The sequence below is a fragment of the Haliotis asinina genome, chromosome 8 (genome assembly GCF_037392515.1).
Source record: "Haliotis asinina isolate JCU_RB_2024 chromosome 8, JCU_Hal_asi_v2, whole genome shotgun sequence".
Lineage (NCBI taxonomy): Eukaryota > Metazoa > Mollusca > Gastropoda > Lepetellida > Haliotidae > Haliotis > Haliotis asinina.
The window spans coordinates 15,660,870-15,686,857 of NC_090287.1; the positions used below are offsets into that span (position 1 = coordinate 15,660,870).

A 25,988-nucleotide genomic window follows, 5' to 3' on the forward strand; every position below is an offset into this window, starting at 1 on the left:
ACTTGTAATCACCCCTTAGGCAAATCGAAATACAAACTCTCCGTTCCTTGAAAAGTACAAACGAATTCTGAAGTTCATTGATTTCCTCAATCAAATCTGCTAGCGTTGATTTCATATCAGAGTAGGATTCCTTGATGCGTGATATACATAAAGGATACGTTGTCTGATTGGAGTATCCTGCATTCACAATGTTGAAACCAAAGTTAAATATTCGAATCTTGTTCCCGACTCTAGTACCATCCCCAGATATCTTAAGTTGAACAGTTTCACCTAAACCTTCAGAATGTGAAGATAGAACTCGCTGGAGAGAATCACGCAGAGACTGTTGGATCCCATTACCGTCAGGTGTAGGAGTAATGTTGTAGGATGGGTTCATTCTAGCAACAACATCGGCGACAGTGTAGCTTCTTGGTAGTGTGGGGAATAACATAGAGATCTCGTGGTAAGCCTTTTGCGAAATCCTGAATGCATCTAATATGTAAATGAGAGTTGTCAAAACATCAGTATCACTATCGGATCCATTCATATGTTCATTGGGTGTCTGAGTGCCGTTGCTATTTTTGCAACTATCCTGTTTTTTAACTTTCTCTGACAACGTGCTAGAAGAGTCCTTAAGGACGTTATCAGTTTGTCTTCCGGTATCTTGTTTCCGTGTACAAAGTTTAATTTTTTGCTCAGTAATGTAACTTTCTTTTCAGTCTATCAATATTTTCATTTTGAGTTTGAACATACTGTGCAAACTTCTGTTCAACTTTCTGTATGTGCTCCTCCTGTTCTTGGATGACAGACTGTAATTTCTCTGTGTGCTTTACTGACACGTGTCTGCTGACCTCAACACACCAGGAAAACTTGCATTGTGATAATCTCTCCTTGAATTTAGAAAACTGAAGACCCCCCTTTATTCGTGCCGTCAAGCCAGCTTTTCGTAAACGAAAAAGTTCAGCTCTAAGTCTTTTTAAATCTTGGCCTGAAGGCCTGAAAGAAACACACAAATTATCTTCAAGGTCACATACAAACATCCTAACTAAATCAACAGTCAATGCCTTTGACCAGTATTTCTCATTACAGAGAATCTCAAAAAGTGTTAGCTTTGACACAATCACCATTGTGACTCAAGGCTGCTTATTCCTACATCCAGTCACTATTCAGAAGTACGTCAAAGTGCGATCTGTTGCCTGCAACTTTGACGAAAGACAAGCACAAGACTTGGGGTCTTGGGATAAAAACCTTCTCTACGTGGTCAGGAAAAACGATATAATCTGTGAGCGGTTTCGGTGTTTTTTTGTAAAAACGGACGGTTTCAGTTTTAATGTACATGTTGTCCCCATTTTCATTCAGTATCCGATAGTCCCACCCTACCCCCATCAAACGATTGAAGTCAGATCGCCACCGGATAGTGTAAATAGTTTTGGATCTGGTATGCTTGTATGGTCGTCCATTGGTAGCTAGGAGGTTGAAATCCTCATCTGAGATTTGAAGCGTGACTCTTACTTTTGAGTCTTGTCGAACTGTAGACACAAGTGTTTCCTTTAGCTCTATCTGTAGATTCCGCAGAAAACCCGGATCTGTGAAGAAAAACGGGCACGCGCATAGATCCTTTTTCTTCTTTATCTCATCATACTTGGAATCCCAGCCGATGTAATGAACCCGGTATATGTCGGATGATATAGGTGTGACCTGTGCAGGGTACCATCCCTCCTGCCAGCTCCTCGGGGTGGAGGACTTGGGGTAACGTCGTGAGCGTGCTTGACTTGATCGATCACTGCAGTGTAAACACCTGTTTCTAACTGGATACTCAAAATAGTTTAGGCATTAATTGTTTAAGTTAATGTATATGAATATATCTGTGTTTTGTTTTGGTTACATTGAGAAAGCATTTATATAGCAACGGAACGTTTAGCACAGAGAATAAATTTTAATTTCACCGGTACTTAGTCTGAGACGTTACTTTGGCCAACTTTTTAAAGCATTGTCGTTTACTATATTTAGATTTAATCCACCATACATACTCACTAACGTGAACTGTCATCGTCGTCAAGACTCGACATCTTGGAAGTACGTGTGCTTGACATATTTCACTTATAATGATGGTTGTGTTGACGTGACCTACGCGCCTTTTGTCAACCGGTGAACAGAGAAACGTGGTGTTGAAAGGGGAATAACTCTAGGCAGCTCTTGCCGTTTCAAGCGATATATTTCGCCATATGAAGGGGCTAAGGATAACCTTAGTTTAGGTTACTTCGTGAAAAGAGCCCCGGTTCTGTTCTTTATTTCATGGGCCACTCCTATTTCTATAAGAGGTAAGGGACAGGGAATTAACTGATTCTCGGGTTGTCAGTAGACGGGCAGTAAGTCTTAAAATGGGAAATATCTACGATTTCAATGTACGAAATTATGATAACAGACACATAAAATGCCCTTGTCTCTTAATTCGTAGCGGGAAATATCATACCAACTCTTGATATAGAAAATGTTTCTAAACATACACTAAAGGAGATAAAGGAGATAAAATTCTTCACCTAAATGAGGTTACGGAAAGAGGCGAGTATTTACGAATGAGCTACATGGCTACTGATTTTCCGGATTGGGCCGAAGTTCGCTTCTTCGTTGAGATTTTACATGCGCATCATCTATTTTTTTTGTTTTGCTTTTTTTTTGTTTTTGTTGTTGTTGTTACTGTGTTTCTGCAGTTAGGCATTACTTTTCTCATTACTTGTCTGTAGATATTTTTCTCAATGCTCTGGAAAGTACCCGAACAAAAATATATTTGTTACGTAACTTAGTGGGTATTAAGACTCTTAGGATGACTCGGGAATTTGACTCTAATTCTTATCACTGGCACTTATGTCACATTTCACTGGACTGATACACATTTCGCACACTGTCGCAAGTAACAAACCTACATACTGTGTGAAATACTTGGGAAAGAGTTGACACGTTTTCATACAGGTGTTGTGAAAAAGAAGAACACGCCACATAATATGAGTACTACCTGTTGCAACCAGGCATGACACGTTGTTTGCGTCAGACTGGGATCCTTCTACACAGTTATCACCGGCGTTTCATACCCAAGAAACTAGTCTTCCGTAAATTATCTATCTCGTGCAATGATTGGCCAGATAATCGGATATCCACCAATGAAATCATCGCTACTCAAAGAACCTTGGCAGTCAAGCGGAACTGAAGGAAATCTCCATGTGGAAGCACGTATTCGATGTTCAGGTACGCAATACAGTGACAAGTAGTCCGAATTTATATAATGTATGATAAATTTATCAATAATAGGAATATGCATCAATGTGATCGGTTGTCAAGCTGTTAACCAGGCAACATATCACATGAGAGGTATTTTTTGACAGTTGTCCTATATTCGATCAAATAAACACTACATAATCTCCTTTGTATCATTACCTATTTAGATTTTGATGAGATTTAGGTCATGAACGTTTAACGTGAATTAATGCGATAATTTGGTAGACCAGGATTGCAATCGTAATACATGGACTTGGTATAGCGGCTCTTCTGTCAGGCAAATGATACTTTGATATGGTGTTGCATTAAAACATTATTTTCTTTGGAATAAAATATGTATCAGGTACCTTGGTACTGACATATGCTTGTGCACAGACAGGCATGCATGAGATAAACAGGTGCACTCACTCATCCTCCCACCAATTCCACATCCCTCTACCATTAGCACCACGTCCCACAGCAAAAATTGCATCTGAGAATATGATATCTATCCCGGTTTGACGTGATAAATTGGGTGTTACCCTTTTAAAGTAAATTATAGATTCCAGTGCTTTTGTTGGGTTGAGTCCCATCCAGGATGCGAACCCACATAACTTGCTTTCTAATGACACATGGTTTTGAAGTAAAAACCAGAGACCATATAATATTATATGGTCTCTGTAAAAACAGATTCCTAGTAACATATTGTTAGGTGGATAGACTTGGTATCAGGTAACAGTGATAGGAGATCTTTATCTCACAGTTCACATTACATTTTCCTTCTTAAAATGTTTTACACTGGAAATATATAGTGTGAATTATTGTTAATCCTGAATCTGTTCACAAGAACCGTTGTATATTACTAGTGCCAAGCACCTGGATTTTTAGAATGAATGCTCCTGGTATTGTTTTCAGCTCTGATCTGCAGCAATTATGACCAGACCTGGTCAGGATGAAGAAGAGAGATTTCTGGACAGCTGTTATCGTTGTGTCGATCATTTACATTTGTCTGAGCTTCTGGATCTACTTTAGAATCGAGTCTCAGCTGTCAAGAGCAGTCGGTCTAGAGGAACAGGAAGAGGTAGGATTGTTAGTATGTTACAATGCACAATTTTATGTCTTGATACACCAAACCAGGATATGATACACTCAGTTGCTATTCCTTGGCCAGTATTTCTGTACATAGCTGGAATATAACTAAAAGTGGCATAAACTCATCTTGCCAACATTCATGTTGTTGTATGTTGTTGTGATACTGAACCTTGTTTTTATGTGATACATTTGTTTGTGATTCCATACACGTGCTCACTGAAGTAATGCTAGAAATGCTTGGAAATTGCTTTTGGGCAATTATTTGGTAATGGTTGTTGTTTCAGATTAAAAACTCATATATAATCATTCATACCACCTTGAGTAATCATGATGTACCATTCCCAAATCATAATTATTATTCATAAAATATCGAAATGCTTCCATGGTAGAAACACTCCTAGCTGTAAGAAACAAACTTTACTGTACCCACCTGGCAGGCAGCCAGGGTGTCAGCCTTCGTGGAACATGGGCAGTGCATGTCAGGGATCATGGGATATGCTCTCAATTTTTTAGAACACATTCCTGAGCCATTTGCCACACTTCAGGGGTAATTCTCGCAAAAGAAGCATACACAAGCTCTTTAACATCTGAAAGATTGAATATAGTATGACTGACAGCAGTAAAATTCTTACTCCAGGTCAGTTTGATGGGACAGAGCTGACTGGTGTATGCAGAACTATGTGGCCTTGTTTTGCAGCTAGTTTGTCAGTGATGTACTAAGCTTTTTGTGCTGAGCTGGGACTTTGTTTCTGATTGCCTTTGAGACACGTTACAGGAAGAGAGAAATTCGTGTAAATGAGCCTTGAGCTTGCTCATGGTGCGTGTGATGGTACCAGGACATGCACGTTATCGTGACTGGTGTTATCCAAAATGATAATGCTTGGTTCTTCCGACTTACTATGCAGTATACTTGTGTTGTGATACATTTGGTTTTCATGTGATACACTTTGGATAAACTTCCATTAGTGACTATCTGCAATCCTGATATTATTTGTATCTGTATTCAATCAGAAGTGCCCAAGAGCCTACTCCCCCCGCCATGCTCACTTCTCAGGGAACACGGTAGCAGTGAGGCAGATCTCCACAACATGGCCGACCTGCCAAGCCAAACTGAAAGCCTATGAACATGGAGTTGATATTCAGGTGAGAAATATCAGATAACAATCTCAGATTCATCAACAATTTTTCTTTTGTAATATGGAATCACTTGTTGCCTCTACATCTCTACCAACAGATTTGATTGATCACCATGTGATGATTGATAACATCTCTATATCAAATTTGTCTAGGATTTGTAATTAACGGCATAAACTTTAATCAGTTTTGCTTGTTTAAACTGCACGTTTAGAATGGCCAGTGAATTTCTTGGTGAGAATCACTTGCAACACCAGTGAGACATCTCATTTGTTAACATTAAGGTTGATGCTCACTAGTCTACTATATGGAATATTGCTTTGGGCGATAACTAGATTACAGTACAGTAAGACAGCCTGAAAGGAGCTTGGGAACCTTTAAAAATTATATACATCCTATCAAGACTTCAGCTGAGATCCTGAACTGTTCTACAGCAGCATATACGTTTGTCTAAAGAGGCGCCAATTGGGATTATGTGGCTGTGTTGTAAACCTGCTTGGTTGATGCATGTCATTGTACAACAATTACACCGATAAATGCTCATGATGTTAATCACTGAACTGTCCAATTCTGACTTGATTTACTGCCATCATGATGTATTTGAAATAGTGTTGAGTGCTGTACTTAACAGCAAGCAATCTGCCAGTCCTGAATATTGGTCCATTTTCTTCTGTTTGCAGTATTTACACAAAGGTTTGTTAAACAAAATTGTCTGACTTATTTCATGTCATTGACTAATAACTATTGCTATGGCTTCAGATGGAGAGGGAATGGTCATCTATCAAGGTAGCCTACCCCAAGTTCATCCTAACTGTGAGTGGGTGGGTTCCAGATCTCCAAGTACCCTCCTACACAGTCAAGGGAGGGGACAGATCCCTGCATGTCATAGTGGTGCCCCACTCACACCAGGACCCAGGCAAGTAGTTGCACTTACGTTTCTCATTACATTGTAGTGATATGGCTAAGGCACTTGCTTCCCTGCACAACCACCCATCTGCTTCATTTATCTGCCCCTATTCTCCTTCCCCATTCACTCACCCCATTCACCTGCCCTACCAGCCTACCACATTTATCCTCCCCACACACCTGGCCCATTCATGTGCCCCTGTCACCCACCTGCCCCTTTCTTCCACCCCATTCATTTGCCTCACCCACCTGCCCCATTCACTCATTCACCTGCCCACCCCATTCACTCGCCCGCCCCATTCCCCTGCCCCACCCACCTGCACCATTCAGCCCCCCACCTACCTCATTCACTCATTCACCTGCCCTCCCCATTCATCCACTCACCTGCCCCACCCACCTGCACCATTCACTCATTCATCTGCCCACTCTATTCATCCACCCACCCTATTCACCTGCCCCATTCACTCACCCTACCTACTCAGATTCCTAATGATTTTGTTAGTTGTCCTGAAATGATTGCAGTTCAAATTTCAGACATTTTGCTTGCAGACTGAATGTCAGCCTTGGTGCAGGAGTTAATATCTAGCTACATGCAATATTAAAATGTTGTCCTTGTGTATTTCAGGATGGTTAAGTACCTTTACCCAGTACTACAACTCCTACACTGTAGGTACTCTGAACAATGCGGTAGAACAACTGACCAAGAATCCAACATGGAAGTTTATCTGGGCTGAGATGATATTTCTGGCAAAATGGTGGGGAACTGCATCTCAGGAAACAAAGGACAAGTTTCTGAAGTATGTCAACAAAAGCATGTGTAAATATTTTATACCTGTCAATTGACTTACTTATTTTATATGCGCAAACACCATTGTTTTGAAGTTGAAGTGACCTAGAAAAATGCTACAAAGCTAGGTGTTATCTCAGAGTCAACAACACCTGAAACTGTTGACTTTAGGAGGAATATGTACAGGCCAAGCTATTTTTTCAAGAAACATCAAAGGTCATTGACATGTGACTCTACTTAGTTGATGTTGAACAAGGTCACTAGTAGATTAAGTTAGTGTTATTGAGTAATGGAGGTAGTGATGTAAAAAGCATTATGGAATTAGGCTGTTACCATAGTTTCCCATGGCACTAATTTTGTGAATGTACTAACTCTAGAGTTTGAGTGAAACTGCCTCTGTTCACCCTGCAGAAAATGGGTACCCAGTGCGATTAGTCATGTAACTATTACCCTTCTAGCGCATAAGCTTGGGTTATCCCAGGTAATAATAATAATCAGACTGCACTTGGAACATCCTTATGGTTGTAAATAGCGCCACAGAAATACACTATTATTATTGTGTTGTTATTATTCTACAGACTGGTGTCCGAGGGACGTCTTGAGATTGTGACAGCAGGCTGGGTAATGAGCGATGAAGCGAATGCCCATTACGAGGCCATGCTTGACCAACTTATTGAAGGACAACAGTGGCTGAACTCAAACATAGGTCAGTGGTATTTGAGTATGGGATGTTGGCTACATTATGTATCAGCTTTTGTTTATCACCAGACAACTATTTTTGAATGTCATAACAAGCCACTTTCTTGCTTTTAGGTTGAAATAATTGTTACAATGATATCAGGAAGTGTGTTCTGTTACACTTTAAATCATTTATGTAATTTAGTTATGGAGTGAATCTGTCGTCCAAGTATTACCAACAGGTCTCATTTTACTGTAATGTAATGGCCAACAGCACCAGTGTAAATCGCTGAGTCAGTACCTGGTTGTCCCTTTTTGTTAATCCTGTACTCAACAATTTTACACCTATATGATGGCAGTGTGTGTATAATGGAGTCTGGACCTGACAATCTAGTGACTGATGTCGTGTTTTGATCTGCCACATAGTTACATGTATGAACCAATTCAATAAACCTGACCACCTGATCCCGTTTCATGGATTACTGAAGACGAGCTCTAGCCTGGATCATCATGATCCTCCCTCGCTCAATGCATGATGGGATATTTTATTCTGGTGTAGGTGTCGAGGCCAAGACTGGCTGGCCTGTATTTCGGTGTACTTGCATGATGGGATATTTTATTCTGGTGTAGGTGTCGAGGCCAAGACTGGCTGGCCTGTATTTCGGTGTACTTGCATGATGGGATATTTTATTCTGGTGTAGGTGTCGAGGCCAAGACTGGCTGGCCTGTATTTCGGTGTACTTGCATGATGGGATATTTTATTCTGGTGTAGGTGTCGAGGCCAAGAGTGGCTGGCCTGTATTTCGGTGTACTTGCATGATGGGATATTTTATTCTGGTGTAGGTGTCGAGGCCAAGACTGGCTGGCCTGTATTTCGGTGTACTTGCATGATGGGATATTTTATTCTGGTGTAGGTGTCGAGGCCAAGACTGGCTGGCCTGTATTTCGGTGTACTTGCATGATGGGATATTTTATTCTGGTGTAGGTGTCGAGGCCAAGAGTGGCTGGCTTGTATTTCGGTGTACTTGCATGATGGGATATTTTATTCTGGTGTAGGTGTCAAGGCCAAGACTGGCTGGCCTGTATTTCGGTGTACTTGCATGATGGGATATTTTATTCTGGTGTAGGTGTCGAGGCCAAGACTGGCTGGCCTGTATTTCGGTGTACTTCCATGATGGGATATTTTATTCTGGTGTAGGTGTCGAGGCCAAGACTGGCTGGCCTGTATTTCGGTGTACTTGCATGATGGGATATTTTATTCTGGTGTAGGTGTCGAGGCCAAGACTGGCTGGCCTGTATTTCGGTGTACTTGCATGATGGGATATTTTATTCTGGTGTAGGTGTCGAGGCCAAGACTGGCTGGCCTGTATTTCGGTGTACTTGCATGATGGGATATTTTATTCTGGTGTAGGTATCGAGGCCAAGAGTGACTGGCCTGTATTTCGGTGTACTTGCATGATGGGATATTTTATTCTGGTGTAGGTGTCGAGGCCAAGACTGGCTGGCCTGTATTTCGGTGTACTTGCATGATGGGATATTTTATTCTGGTGTAGGTGTCGAGGCCAAGAGTGGCTGGCCTGTATTTCGGTGTACTTGCATGATGGGATATTTTACTCTGGTGTAGGTGTCGAGGCCAAGACTGGCTGGCCTGTATTTCGGTGTACTTGCATGATGGGATATTTTATTCTGGTGTAGGTGTCGAGGCCAAGACTGGCTGGCCTGTATTTCGGTGTACTTGCATGATGGGATATTTTATTCTGGTGTAGGTGTCGAGGCCAAGAGTGACTGGCCTGTATTTCGGTGTACTTGCATGATGGGATATTTTATTCTGGTGTAGGTGTCGAGGCCAAGACTGGCTGGCCTGTATTTCGGTGTACTTGCATGATGGGATATTTTATTCTGGTGTAGGTGTCGAGGCCAAGACTGGCTGGCCTGTATTTCGGTGTACTTGTATGATGGGATATTTTATTCTGGTGTAGGTGTCGAGGCCAAGACTGGCTGGCCTGTATTTCGGTGTACTTGCATGATGGGATATTTTATTCTGGTGTAGGTGTCGAGGCCAAGACTGGCTGGCCTGTATTTCGGTGTACTTGCATGATGGGATATTTTATTCTGGTGTAGGTGTCGAGGCCAAGAGTGGCTGGTCTGTATTTCGGTGTACTTGCATGATGGGATATTTTATTCTGGTGTAGGTGTCGAAGCCAAGACTGGCTGGAATGTATTTCGGTGTACTTGCATGATGGGATATTTTATTCTGGTGTAGGTGTCGAGGCCAAGACTGGCTGGCCTGTATTTCGGTGTACTTGCATGATGGGATATTTTATTCTGGTGTAGGTGTCGAGGCCAAGACTGGCTGGCCTGTATTTCAGTGTACTTGCATGATGGGATATTTTATTCTGGTGTAGGTGTCGAAGCCAAGACAGGCTGGCCTGTATTTCGGTGTACTTGTATGATGGGATATTTTATTCTGGTGTAGGTGTCGAGGCCAAGACTGGCTGGCCTGTATTTCGGTGTACTTGCATGATGGGATATTTTATTCTGGTGTAGGTGTCGAGGCCAAGACTGGCTGGCCTGTATTTCGGTGTACTTGCATGATGGGATATTTTATTCTGGTGTAGGTGTCGAGGCCAAGACAGGCTGGTCTGTAGATCAGTTTGGTTACTCCCCAACAATGACATACCTGATGAAGAACACAGGGATAGAGAATCTGGTCATACAGCGAGTTCACTACTCCGTCAAGAAGCATCTGGCAGCAGCACAGAACCTGGAGTTTAACTGGAGACAAGCATGGGGTAGGTGGAGTTACATATCAGGGCATGAGACAAGCATAAGGGGAGATAACTACAATAACTACATACAGGTGTCTCTTTTGTTTCCAAAACAAAAATGGCGGTGGGAGAACCCAGTGGTCATGCCAAAGACTCACTCACTCACTCACTCACTCACTCACTCACTCACTCACTCACTCACTCACTCACTCACTCACTCACTCACTCACTCACTCACTCACTCACTCACTCACTCACTCACTCACTCACTCTAAACAAAAATGGGAACTTAGACAAGAACTAAACCCAGTTAAGAAATGGAAGTGTTATGCCCACACACTGAATTAGAGACAGGATGGCAGATTAACAACTTTGTAGTATTTTGTTTTTGAAAATGTTTTGGACATGTTTCGGAAAAGATCGCTATATGGCCAAGCAGGACTGAATGGTGTGAGCAGCATTGTAGAGAAGTATGTACAGGAGGACCCACACTGTTCTGTGTTGTGTTCCCAGCCTCGGATGTGGAGAATGACTTGTTCTGCCACGTGATGCCCTTCCTCAGCTATAGCATCATGCATTCCTGTGGACCAGAGCCTCATGTGTGCTGCAAGTTTGACTTCGAGAAGGAGAAGTGTCTGCGTGGCAAGAAGACCATCAAGCCGGATGTTGTAACGGAGAAGAATGTGGAAAAACTGTAAGTTTTTTACATGAACTAGATAATTTCACAAATTTTCCTAATCAACCTTAAATCATATAACATTTATTGATTGTTTGAATTGAACTAAAATATAAAGTAGAGAAGACTAATTGTGAACTGACGGTGTCAGCCGAAGGTTTCAAATGAAATATTCCTGTGCTTCAAATACTCAACAGCACCCGGAAATTGGCCAACACATGATGTTTATCCTCTAAGAGAACACCTTAACCAAATATTTTGTCATTGAGGTTCCCCCTGGCAAATATCCACCTAAGGTTGAGGGATCACCTCTTTTGGGTGATGATGGCAAGTTCAGGGTCTTCTCTGAGTTGTGCAATGATCTCGTAGGTGAGATCTGATTTGCCATGCTTTTCTGAATTGAAATGAATTGCAGCAGGTTTGTCTCTGTTGTGAATGATGTTGGCAAAGTGTTCATTCAGCCTCATTTTGAAGCATTATTTAGTTTCCCCTACATATTGTTTTTTTGCACTTTAGGCAGTTAAGCAGATAAACCACAGTTTTTTTGGTGCATCTGTATTGTTGTTTGCAGTATTTGACACCAGACACTGTACAATGGAAAGTGTCTGATCGATTTAATACGATGCAGGTTTTGCAATTGTGTTTATCACACAGATCGTCAACAAATGTGACCACCTGGTCGCTGATCTGTGGCATTTTTATTTCTATTATTATTCTAGTGAGGCTCGTACCAGGTGATCCTTGAGGGTGTTGTTTCTGCTGTAGGCCGCAATGTGGTGTGTTTTGAGCACTTTTTGGCATATTTCAGATCACTTTCTGATAATGGCATTGAGCTCCATGTTCATAGGGTTAAAGTCGCACACAAAGACCATGACTTTTTGTTTGGTCTTGGAAGGTTCTTTGTGGGGTATCAGAAGAGTGTTCCTGTCCATCCAAAAGAGGAGATCCCTCAAACTTAACTGGATATTTAGACTCGACACGTTCGCCCCGCAAGGCCTCAATGACAAGGTGTCCTCTTAGTCTTCTCTACTGTTCTGTTCTGATTCTGAACACACAGTTTAGTAGACACATAAGGCACCCACAGTCATTATAATGCGGCACCACTATGACACAGTGCAAGTTGTCCACAACAGTGGACCCTCCGATACCACAGTGGACAACAAGGTGGTTCACTTTGTGTCAAACAAACATTGGCAACACGGACCGTTTGACACTCCACGGCCCTGTGCTGAAGCCACCGTTCACGAACTGGGACAACCGGAATTTTGACACTCAAGATCTCATCAGAGCCCTAGCAAGTTTACTGCTCACAATGCCGGGACGACCTATGGAGCCTCCCCCACGGCACCCGCACCAATCCCCAACACATATAACTCAGCCATCCTGGAGGAGTACAAGGAATTGGTCCCTGATGCCAGCCATAATGACATTCTGAACTAGCCTGTTACTGTCACCAACCGAGCTGGCTAAATAAACTGTGACATTGGTAATAGTTATTGCTAATTATTCTAAGCTGTCAATATTGCCCGGACCAGAATTTTCTTGTCTGCAGTATGTATTCAATCCCATAGACTTATACTTATATAAGTCATCATACATAATTAAACTTTGGCCCCTAGTTAAAGTTCAAGAAGTGGGCCCCGAGCCCACCAAACTGGTGTTGAACCACTGCCAATATGTGCAATGGTTAATGATGTCATAAACGTCAACCACCAACACTTGCTCACTGTGATGTCACACCATCGCCCACTGGCGCATATGGAGCATAGAAAGGACTGCACAGCCACTGCGGAATGGTCTGACGAGTTCATTTTGAACGAAACGGGTCTCTCTCTCTCTCTCTATCTCTCTCTCTCTCTCTCTCTCTCGCACGCACGCACGCACGCACACACACACTTACACTATTCTTACATACTGTGCGTATCCCACTCCGACGGGGCCCACCATCTGTTTCACTCAAATATAATGCTTAATTATAAGTTGTTCACTGGTCACGAGGGGGCAAGGGTTGATGTACCGTCGAAGTGTGTTTGTTCCCCTCGCCCTTCAGTACCCTTGATGTTTGTATTGCTCTTCGGGCTCAGGGAATATAAACACACATCAAGCGTACATCAACCCCTGGGTACCGGTGAACAACGTATTTATCTTATTGAACACCTCAATGTTAATTTTGAACTTTTGGAAGCATGGGTATCAGATCGTACACTTCAGTCAACCTATGTGAATCAAACGATTTGAGTCTTGCATCTTGTTGTTTTTCCCACAGGTATTGCCTTAGTAAAATCACCACAGTGAAATTCCCCTTCTTAATATTCATAGGGACTACATTTGAACCTTTTGTCCAGATGTGTTTATTGTAATGAGAGGCAAATCTATTTGTAGCTATTGCTAGATTTTGCAGACAGCACAAGAAAAACGAATTCAGAGTTATCTCCCCTCCACTGATTTGCATTCGCAGGACATCGGTAATTTTCGTGCATCATATGTAATTTAATGTTATTCAAGTTCAAGAAATACTACCACAAAGTACCAAATGAGTTGCCTTTGGCAGCAGGGTACATTGAAAAGTACTTCACTTGTAAGTGGGGTGTATTGAAAATAATAGAAGAGAGCTCAGCCAATCAGAGAGCAACATTTATGTGTGAAGTAAGATAAATCATACTGTCAACTTTGTACTAACACAGTGGTCTAAGCAATGACATACTAAGTTTAGAAAACCCGTAAGACTATATGAATTACTTTCTTTTTCCACTTATGCACAACTATACATCCTTTAATATATCTGTACTATTACATCATGATGATCGACAAATGTATTGGGTTTAAATGTTTGTTCATTTATATGTATTGGACTAGGAATCAATTCTGTTGCACTTCTCCTGTGTGTGGTTATATCACTGCATGTCCTGTTCCCAGTGTTAATGTTCAGCTTGCTTGTTCAGTTTGTGTATTCATCAAACTCAAACAAAAAAAACGCGTAAAACATTCAGCTTACTTCTAAAATATATTTGTTCAGACAAGGCATATCCGTCAGGAGCCTGCTAAATTGTAACTGTAACAGGTATGATGGACAGCTGGCACTATAGACATTTTCGCTCCCTTTTGACAGCAACGTGATTGGCAAGATTCAGGAAAAGCATGATAAATATGCGGATCTCACCTTTGAAATGTCCCGCTTGTATCCAAAGTACACTGTTGTCAGGCTTCCTATTGTTCTCTGTGCCCTTGGTTTGGTACTGATTTTGGCAGATCAGGAAAGTGCTTGTGTTCCCACCTGGAGTACGGCCTTTTTGACAATCTAGGTAATGCAGAAGGCAGTGTTGAGAAGCCTCTATGTTCTCCGGAAAGTTCTTGGTGGGTTTGACTAGGCAGTGTTCTCAGGGAGAAGTCCCATTCGCTGTCTCTGGGCTGCGTGTCGAGGAGCAAGGGCCTTGAGCTGATGATGAGCCTTACCGGCCTCTCGATGCCAGGATCACTCAAGCCCTCTCTGCTGCATTTTCATCTTCATTCTAGAAATCAATTAAATTATTATCAGTATTATTACTTGAATTTGTCTTGTTTGCACAATACGGAAGATACCTATCTAAAGCTCAATTCTTCTCTTGTCACAGCAGGTATTACTTTGGTAATAATTGTGATGTCATTGATTTCCTGATGGTGCAATCAAATATTGCATATAACTGGTCACTAACTGAAAAACTTTGGAGAATGAGTTTTGATGACCAATCTGATCTTGCCCTCTTTTCTTTTGATATGAAATATGCGAACACTCTGCAAGGACTATTTTATCGACTCATGTTGCTATATTTGTTATCAAAGTGTATGAGTGAGTCAAGTTTTATGCCGCTTTTAACAATATTCCAGCAATATCATGGCAGGGGACATCAGAAAGAGGCTTCAAACATTGTACCCATGTGGGGAATCAAACCTGTGTCTTAGCATAACAATTGAACACTTTAACTGCTAGACTAATCCACTACACCTGTCATGAAAAAACTCACAGTAAGATTCTTTTTTAATCCTACCATATTACGTGTCTGTCATGTGTTCTGCTGCCAATAATTTGTGGCTCGTGTGCTGGTCTGTGTCATGTCATGCTGCCTTCCACTACAGCCTAACCTCAGCTACTCCTCATATGCATGACCCAGGAGGTCAAATGGCACAAATGTCAGGTCAAATAGGGGAGCCTTTTCCTTTCTTGTTCTTTTCAGCCCAGGAAACGCTGCTGCTGCTGGCTGGCTAAAATCCCAAATTGGAAAAAATAAACCACATGTAGCTTCTTTTTTTCATCTAGGTTGTTTGGACATGTTAACAATAAACTGACAAAGGCGCACTGCTACAAAATAATAGACCCAACCAGTTGTGACACAGTCATGCAATGCATTAGTATTCACATGACCAGGGTAATTAGAACAAGCTGTGGAGACCGTGAAGATCCTGGTCAGAACTGAAATTCAGCAACCATGCTTGTTGTAACAGCTGACCACTGCCATATAGCTGGAAAATCACTCACTCACTCGCTCACTCACCCACCAACCCACTCACCCACCCACCACTCACTCAACTCAACCACCCACCAACCCACTCACCCACCACTCACTCACTCAACTCAACCACCCACCAACCCACTCACCCACCACTCACTCACACACACACTCACTCACACACTCAACTCAACCACCCACCAACCCACTCACCTACCACTCACTCACTCACTTATGTTGACCTGTGGGCAGATCTTGGGAGCTCTGGGAGCAGCTACAGAAGAAAGCTCACCTGTACAAGAGCAACGTGCTGCTGGTACCCCATGGTGACGACTTCCGTTACTCCTCTGCATCGGAATGGACCAAACAGTTGACCAACCTGGAAAAACTCTTCACATTCATGAACAGCAAGAGTGATTTCCACATAAAGGTAAAACATGGTATTGATTTTCATTAATCAAAGAGATTTTTAAACTTTAAGTATGGTTATCTGCCTGTATCTAGATATTTTCAACATTGGTGAAAACAGGTACAAACAAACCTTGGGCGCAGGGGTAGCCAAGTGGCTATAGCTGTCACTCGTCATGATGAAAACACAGGTTCGATTCCCCACATGGGTATAATTGGTGAAGCACTTATCTGATGTCCCCTGCCGTGACATTGCTGGAATATTGCCAAAAGCAGTGTAAATTTAAATTCACTCACATACAAGTCTGCTTATGACAATACAGTATTACACAGTGTCTATACCATATTAACAAGTGGCCTTAGCTTGACTGGTTTTCATTTTCTTTGTTTCAGTTAGATGCTAAGATGCGTTGAAGATTGTTATTTGCATGTTAGTAGACATTCAGGACTATTTTGCACCTTTGCTGGAGTCTTCAAAGTGGATCTCAAACTCAGCATCAGTGTTTCATTGCGCCAAGACAACAAACCGTTGCCTCAAATTAGTTAAAGTGTTTCTACATTCTTGACTAGGACATTAGATTAGTCCAAGCTTTGTTCCCCTGATGGGCCGAATTCCCTAATGGTCACCTTTGTGGTCCCTGTTATCTCTTCACAGTTATCTGTTCCCTGTTGTATATCACTGAATGACATGGTAGCATGCAACACCTATATTTGACTCTGATACACAGCAAAAATAACCTGGTTTCCGCAGTGCGGAAACCTGATGGAAAGTGGACTGAAACTTCAGTTTCCACCAAGAATCCAGTGAGTTTCCGTTCTTTTACACTGAGTTTCCGCAATGACGGAAACTGTCAATTACCCACTTTCTAAGGGTTTCCGCACGGTATCCGTTACCCATGCTCCAACAAGTTTCCGTTGAGTTTCAGTTAAGTTAGAGATCCATCAGGTTTCCGCAGGGTTTCAGTCACCAAGACTCCATCAGGTTTCCGCAGAGTTTCAGTTACCAAGACTCCATCAGGTTTCCGCAGAGTTTCTGTTGCCAGAAAACTTTCCACAGCATTTCATTTACTCGGGTTCACAGGAGTCATTCAATGTGTGTCATTGCATATAACATTCTTGTTACTCCTGGTTGGCAAAGACAATATAAGGAGTTTGTGTACAATCATCACGTATACATAAAGAAAAACAAAAGATACAATAAGATTCACTGTTTTATTTTCAGACAAATATGGATCAAACATATATCTAATAAATAATAAAAAGATATAGCACTAGATAACAGATCAATATTTGTCACTTACGACAAAAATATTTCTAAAAACATGCTATAACAGTTGCATCCCTTGACTCCTCCTGCACCTCCTCACGCTGACACAGAAAAACACACCCCAGTCAGTCAATGCTAAACATATAATAACACACGCCATGCAATACAATACAACAATGAAATAAAATGCAATAAAGAACTTAGGTTACATTGAAAGTACAAAAAATGTATTTAAAGTAAATAAAGGTCTCTTGGAAAATAGATAAAAATTAAGATTGAATAAAATTGTATTAATTGAAATACAATCAGAATATCAAAACTATTAAAGTTTTAAATTGAGAATAATTCAAATTTAATTGATCACAGATAAAATTACGTTCATGTGATCGATTAGCTATTTACTAGCCCACTTGGGCATCCTTGAGCGGATATCTCTGTCATTGTGGTTGGATGCCGCATCCTGGTCTTCATGTTGGCCTTAGCTTTGGTGGTGGCGTTGAAAATTGTGGCTGAGTCCAGTGCAGACATCTTGAGTTTAGATTCCCAGGTAAAGGGGTAAGAGAGCAATGAATTGGCATCTTCTTCATCACTCACAACTGGTGAAGTCATTTCCAAGGTAAGTATAGTTGAAACCCTTTCCTTTCGTCGATCTGGCCAGTCAATAGTTTTCAGGCTTTTCATGCGCAGTGCAATTTTCTGAAAATGAAACAAAAATCAATCAACAGATAAGCCATAATGCCAAGATGGATTGCAAATTATTAAAAAGGAAGTGTCGTGAAAAATTATTTACTTCATTAATCACCCCAACACAAGTTAAGCAGTTCATCACATTTAATGACATATCCTATTTTCTTATGGACACACAATCTGTTGCTCTGAAGTGACATGAAGTCACTGAAGTGTAATAACATGTTTATATATCACCATTAACTGACTTGATTCTTATGTTATGATTTATGAAATTATGATCTGAATCATGTGTTACATATCTTAAGAATGTAAAAAGCAATAATCCATAAACATTTTAAATGTATATTTCCGGAACTTAGAATCTGTCACACATTGTAATGAGAAGAATTGTTACATGTTATTATTCGAATAGATATACTTACGGATTTCATTCTTTTTGTTTTTTTGCTGCTGTTCTGTGTGACACTTTCTTTCCGGTTTCTTGTCTACTGAGATCATCACGTCTGTTCCGCCACACTCTACAAAGCGCTTCTGAAAATAAATGTTTAAAGTACTATACAGCATGTTTCACACATTTTAGTTCATCTGTTAGGCAAAGGTATTTATATATGCCATGCTGGCTTGGTTACTGAAGTTAACATCCATAAATCTGTCTTTACACTATTATTTAAATCACTAACTATTTATAATGACAGGCAGGTGAGTGAAAATTACCTTCACAAGATCCTATTGACCATCCTTGGTCGTGATATAGTCACTTGTTTCTTTGACTACTATATTCATAGAGTCCTCGTCATCGGCTTTACTGAAATAAAAACAAATGTCATTTTTCTTGCACTTCATTCAATCATGCATTCAACACAATGTCTATTAAAATTAACGATCGTCAGTGAAAATTATACAACCAAGTAAACTGCAGATTTATAACTTTGAATACATATATTGTTCTGAAAGTTTACCATTTTGTAGTTAAATGATTTAAAATAACTTCCAAAAAGGCTAACCATCCTTTGTGTTATTTCGTGCAAATTCTATGTACATCCTGTTTGCCAAAGTTATGCAACCGGTAAGTGAACAACTGACATAAAGATCATGATAAAAGAAGTTTAGTTATATCACATGACATAACCTTGCAGCAATTAAGCATTGTAAAATCAAGGGGTCAGTTTGATGGCAATTTCACACAGGTGTAATGTTAAACTGATTTAGTTTACCGGCTATTCAAATCCATTTGCAAATGATACTTTCATGTATTTTTCATTTTGAGAAAACGTTCGTAGGGAAGTGAATTAATGAAATATTCAAAGTGAAATTACCTAGTAACATGAGCACATACCTTCGATAGACAAGGGTGATCCTCCAGGAGCAGTCGTGTCCAGATTTTTCTCACAACAGCCCAAAAGATTAAATCAAATACGTTAAATATAACAGGTATATATATATGATTATGCTCAACACGTATGTATTAAATTATTGAAAAATTACATGAAATTTTAAATGTATCCTACGCAGAGCTAACAGTTTCTTATATGAATTTAGTGTTTGCCTCAAATAGTTCAGAAACACATCTGACCCCTCTGAGCGAATTTGGGGGTAAACAATTTCATTTCACTAATGATCCAGGATTGCATTTAATAAATTACACCGAAATGTTGCCATTGTAAAAGCCCATCATTTATATCATTCTTTAAAATATATCTGAATTGGTGAAATACATCTTGCAATACCCAGTAAACCCATGAGTGAACCACTACATATGGCGGATCTTTTTGATGCAGATCGTAATTCATCCCCCCCCCCCCCCCCCACCACACACACACACACACCTTTTGTACAAGTGTTAACCGAGTTGCAACGCTAAAATTTGCAAACTATTAACAGGAGCACTAAAATCAAAAGTCTGCCCCTTTAAACTTAAATAGATACTTGTGGTTAGTACTAAGATAGTTACTTACAAGTACAAGCTTGGTGTATTCTATACCATGTCGATCTATTGAAATGGAATATAAACAAACTTATTTTTCAGGCCTATTTTACTTAGATTTAACGATAACAGTTAAAAATAATACGAGCGAAAATATACATTCGCGGGATAAACTTTATAATCTATCCGGATTTCTGTCATTAACGCAATATTTCTTTAAACGTTATTTACAATAAAATACCCTCGGTCTTACCTGACACATCCGAGGTACTCCGAGTTGCTCGCATCCGTTCTCTGCTTTCTTCTCCAAGTCGCGAATTCTTTCGTCGAGTGCTTTTGGGGAAAGTGAGGTGGCCATGGCAAAGTTTACACGACGCAGCCATCTTATGCTTAAAGTTTTGAAAAATAATTGCTAGGAAAACAAATTTGTTCCTACCCGCCAAACAAGATGGCGTCTCGCTAACACTCACGGGAAATAGACAGTTTTGTCATTGTGTTTTTTTAAATAAATCTAATGTGACCATTTGATAGTAGATTTCCTCGTTCTACAACAAAAGAGGAAGGTACACCCTGTTGTGAGTTGTTTTGTTAACAATTAGATAGTCTCGCGTGGACGTGATCCTGTCGCCATTCGTTTATTTGTTTACATTGCCGACATCAAAGGGGAGTGTGAAAAGTGGAATTCAGCGGATTGAATGTAAGTACTCAAAGTGACAACAGTGAGCAGTTATGGTTTTAGCAGTCTTTTCATCGCATTAGCGTCACTGATTGCTTTTTCTCAGTGTCAAGCATCAATATGTAGACCTTGTGATTATTAACAGTGATTAATTGTGAAAACATGTTCACCTTACTTTAACATGCCCGAGCGTCATGAGTCCTACTGATTTAGCACTCATGGGAAACTTTATTGTGGCAAATAAGTTATTTTCTAAAATCCTGTCAGGAGAAGGTATTATCCGGATATATTTCTGCTGGATGAACCCCCCCCCCCCCCCCCCCCCACGTACCATGTAAGTAATTTATGCACTGTGCTCACAACATGCACGGGGGTTAGAAATATTAACATTGTTTGTTCTTTTCAGTTATACACCCAGATCTATATAGCTACTATCCCTATCTACCCTTTAAGTTAACTTTACTACTATTACTAATATAATTTGGTGATGTGTCACAATTTCTTTGAAACCTTAATTCATTTGTCAATGTGAATGAAGAATGAAGCACAATCCCACTGACCCTTTGGCTATGATTTGTACATGCATAATTTCTGTAGACTATTCGTGGCACTTTCTGCTGCAGGGACACAGTTCTTTGTGGACATTGCGACAAGTAATTGTCAAGAAAAACAACCTAAAATCACGAGAAATACGTTTCTGAAATATGGTTGGTTTCTACAATATTTGTTTTAACATGGGTACCCAGAGATATTCCGCATATATGTCTTCGTTATATCTATTCATATAATCTGTACTCCAGAAATATTTCAACCAAGTCACATCATACATTTATTAGTTCATCAAATTATCTAGTATCTTATGTTCTGTGTCAGTTCTGTGTATCCAGTTGTACCAGTTAATCAATTTCATGGTTTGATATTTGTTTTATAACCATTAAAACCTTGTCCATCAGTACATGTTGCATGTGTTAGCCCTACAATGCATTGACATTATCATCACACCTCAAGTTTCATATTTCTGAAAGAATCGTTGTGTCAGTTATTTGATTTACAGATATGGATTGTGGACCAACAAACTCGGAGAATGATGCCCGGTAAGGGAATCCCTTTTATAACAATATTATTCATATAGCTTTATAATGAAGCTGACACTATGTTAATACATACAACAAACCTTTTTGACCTCACTCAAAGTGTAACTGTACATGGATTCAAGCATAATATATACATATGTTTTAAATTCCAGGAGAAATACGGCTTTTCTGTCCTCACTGCCAGAAGTCTGTTTCAAGAAAAATCTCCGTAACAAGATGTTTGTTAGTTTGTAAAGATTTTTCGGGTGAATGACAAATGTTTCATCAGGTTAGTCATCAAAGAATTTTTAGATTTCACTAAAAATCGAGTTTGCACTGTCACTTTGCTATCCATGTTTAATATATTTAATGTATGTATCATACATGTAACTGTAATAACTGAAAGTGAGCAAATGGTAATACGTATTTAATATTTGTAATACATGTTATCTGCATTATCATATATATTGCTGTGTTTCATTCATTGAATTGTCTCTCAGTTGAATTGATGATTCAAACTGAATGTCCTTTTCCTTTCCAGACACTGACAGTGACCAAGATATTAACAGCACATTCAAGGTTTGCGAGCTATTACCACCACAATGTGAGAGCCTGATTGATTCGGATTCAGATGTTTCGCCAGATATTAACCAGGACTCGCATACACCAACAAACATCAACAGAAGAACAAAGTACTTTGTGTACTGGCTAGCTCGTCTTCATTCAGTGTGCCTACTTCCTGAGCAATGCTTGTGTGCAGAGAATTCTGTTACGCTTCTCTGAGCGTCCCAGTTTCTTAATACAGCGAATTGTGTACTACTGCAACTGCCCTGTTGCATTAAAATGTGAGCTTTTCTAAGAAATGAAACAGTTGGATCATAATATTTCCAGCGTTTGTTTTTTGTTCAAATAAATATGTAATAAATATAACAAGATAATACAACATATTTCAGCTTTCTAAACTAAGCGAACTCTCATTGTCATCTTCCTTGTACAGAAACCTAGCGGAAACCTACATTACCCAAGATCCACAAGGTTTCCGCAAGACCAGAAACTTACTCACTCCAGCTATAAAGGTTTCAGTAAACTGAAACTAAATGGAAACTTCCAACTACAGTTTCAGTTGACGGAAACATGACGGAAACTAAGACTTGTTAGTTTCAGTTGTGGAAACTATGCGGAAACTCTCATTGCGCGTTTCCTGAAACTGAAACCTAGCGGAAACCTACATTACCCAGTATCCATCAGGTTTCCGCAAGAACGGAAACCAAGTTATTTTTGCTGTGATAGGTTGTTACTTAGGAATGTTTAAATATGAAAATACACTTATTGCAGATAGAGTTCGGAACACTGCATGACTATTTCTCAGCACTGGAGAAGGATAAGACTCACTTCCTGGGCAAGTCCCCTTTCCCGTCTCTCAGTGGCGACTTCTTCCCTTACACTGACCGCAGTGACCAGTACTGGTCCGGGTACTTCACATCCCGACCCTTGTACAAGCACATCACCCGTGTCTTTCAGGCCAAGATCAGGTATGGCTTGCTTAAAAATCATCTATCCTCACTTGCATTTGTACCTTCAATTTGATGTTTGGCGACATTTTTCAGTTGATTATCAAACACTTGAATGTTGATGTTGAAAGAATTCATATCGTGAAAATCTACTTTCAGGGCCATGTGTGGAGAATTGTATAGAATGTCCCAGGGTATTGTATAGAATGTCCCAGGGATATTGTATATGACCCTGAAAGGATATTTACGTGAGAAAAAAATAATCTCCAAAACGGCGTGAATGTGACATGTGAGGTTTATATTTTCTTTTATGGTTGTACTGAAATTGGCATGAATTTTATAACAGTGATGAAGACAGTGAACTATGGAGGACTGTGCGTTTCAAACTCGCATAGTAGTGTTGTTTTGAATAGTTGGGATTGTATATTCCCTTATATATCAAGGATTAGATTAATGATTTCTCCCATAGATATTTTTGAGTAATGATCGTGCCCTTGCTTGGCGCCATATTGTTTCTTGTTCCTAAATGTCAGGTTTGCTGGGGGACACACTCTTCAGGTATTTGTTCAGCTGTAGAATCTGAAAATGAAGTTTGTTATTGCTGTGAGGGTCTAGAGTTTTCATTGTTTTGCATTTATATGTGAGTGCAGTGAAACACTCTGTGTTTTGGAAGAGTCCATTATTTTGACTACAGGTATTGTTAGAGATTTACATTTTATACATATTTCCATGTCAAGTTTGTCTATTGAGAATATTAACAAAAACATTATGATTTGTAGTGTTTCAAGTTAGGAATTATTTTCAGTGTATGACCCAAAAATTCAATATGTTTTGACCACCTGTCACCCCTTTTGTCAACAGTGTAAGACGTCCATTTCTTTGAATTGAGAGTCTGTGATGTACTGTTTGACAGCGATGTTAGTTTAGGAGTGTATTTCACTCTTTGAGAGTTGATCGGAGTTGTAATGGGTGTTATTCATTGTCTCCATACATATACACAATGTACTGTGTATGACAGATTATATCTAGTGGCATAGAAGTTAGGGGAATTATTTTATTATTTTATTGGTCATAGATTCAGATAAAGATAATAATGACATCAGAGAGATTAATGATTACTTCAACATATGAGAGATTATCTAAGCGTTCCTATAAGAGATTGAGTGCAAGGTTTCTGACTTAGGAGGAGGTTTTTGAGTATACAAATGGCAAATATAGAGTTATTGTATACTTATGAGACATCATTGTTTCACTTTCAGAAGTCCATGATCCATGTTTTCTTGTGTTGGAAATAAATGGTGTTGGAAGACCCCCCACAATAGACTTGTTCCGTGACATGTGAACCAAGTGTTTTAATTAAAATATTCAAAAATGATGTCATTAAAGCAGAACTGACCTATGGATTGTAGGGTAGTGGCTTCGGACTGAGTTATACCTCAGAAAACAACAACAGAAATGGAAGTTGAACAGAAGTAGATACTGTTTAAGATCCAAATTATTTCTCATGTTCCCGTGATGGGAAAGTTTTTGTGCTTTCAAGAAAAGGTTAGGATGTGTCTGCTTCATCTGGACCGGACTCCATATCATGGTGATTTTGGATCTATATCAGATTGATTGATGTGGAGAGGAATCATGGTATATACTTGTTACAGGTTACTCGATATATGGTACACCCTGTGTTACGCCCGTGCAATGAGGAGACAGAAAACAGCAGTGGTGTCGTTCCTCCGTGAGAGGTTCCCCATTGTTGTGTCCATAAGAAGAGCCAATGGTCACTTCCAACACCACGATGCCATCACTGGGACTTCCTCTTCATCAGTCACTAAGGATTATGCAAACATGTAAGTACATGATTGGTGTATTTTGGTCTCTTAACTCTGGTTTGGTTAAAATTGGTCCCATCAAGGTGACACATTTTGATTGACTACCATGTGATTGGACTACTTGAGGGTTAAGTGGTCAGTATGGTTCTGTGACTTGGGATGGGTCAGGCTGTGTGACTAGACTGATTGTGTGTGGATAGTGTAGTCAGGCTGTGTGACTAGACTGATTATGTGTGGATAGTGTAATCAGATTGTGTGACTTGACTGATTGTGTGTGGATAGTGTAGTCGGACTGTGTGACTAGACTGATTATGTGTGGATAGTGTAATCAGATTGTGTGACTTGACTGATTGTGTGTGGATAGTGTAGTCGGACTGTGTGACTTGACTGATTGTGTGTGGATAGTGTAGTCGGACTGTGTGACTTGACTGATTATGTGTGGATAGTGTAATCAGATTGTGTGACTTGACTGATTGTGTGTGGATAGTGTAGTCGGACTGTGTGACTTGACTGATTGTGTGTGGATAGTGTAGTCGGACTGTGTGACTTGACTGATTATGTGTGGATAGTGTAATCAGATTGTGTGACTTGACTGATTGTGTGTGGATAGTGTAGTCGGACTGTGTGACTTGACTGATTATGTGTGGATAGTGTAATCAGATTGTGTGACTTGACTGATTGTGTGTGGATAGTGTAGTCGGACTGTGTGACTAGACTGATTATGTGTGGATAGTGTAATCAGATTGTGTGACTTGACTGATTGTGTGTGGATAGTGTAGTCGGACTGTGTGACTTGACTGATTATGTGTGGATAGTGTAATCAGATTGTGTGACTTGACTGATTGTGTGTGGATAGTGTA

At 40.1% G+C, this 25,988-nt stretch overlaps 1 protein-coding gene across 1 annotated transcript in view; it reads left to right on the forward strand.

Moving 5' to 3' along the window:
* The first annotated feature begins 3,139 nt into the window (after positions 1 to 3,139).
* Positions 3,140 to 25,988, forward strand: part of LOC137293619 (alpha-mannosidase 2-like) — a 33,196-nt gene continuing 10,347 nt past the window's right edge. The window contains exons 1-11 of the mRNA XM_067824265.1: positions 3,140 to 3,222; positions 4,147 to 4,312; positions 5,335 to 5,466; positions 6,217 to 6,373; positions 6,989 to 7,160; positions 7,729 to 7,856; positions 10,447 to 10,620; positions 11,110 to 11,290; positions 16,009 to 16,186; positions 23,130 to 23,326; positions 24,958 to 25,146. Coding sequence (XP_067680366.1) covers positions 4,184 to 4,312; positions 5,335 to 5,466; positions 6,217 to 6,373; positions 6,989 to 7,160; positions 7,729 to 7,856; positions 10,447 to 10,620; positions 11,110 to 11,290; positions 16,009 to 16,186; positions 23,130 to 23,326; positions 24,958 to 25,146 — 1,637 coding nt within the window. The 5' untranslated portion in view covers positions 3,140 to 3,222; positions 4,147 to 4,183. The remainder of the gene's footprint in view (positions 3,223 to 4,146; positions 4,313 to 5,334; positions 5,467 to 6,216; positions 6,374 to 6,988; positions 7,161 to 7,728; positions 7,857 to 10,446; positions 10,621 to 11,109; positions 11,291 to 16,008; positions 16,187 to 23,129; positions 23,327 to 24,957; positions 25,147 to 25,988) is intronic.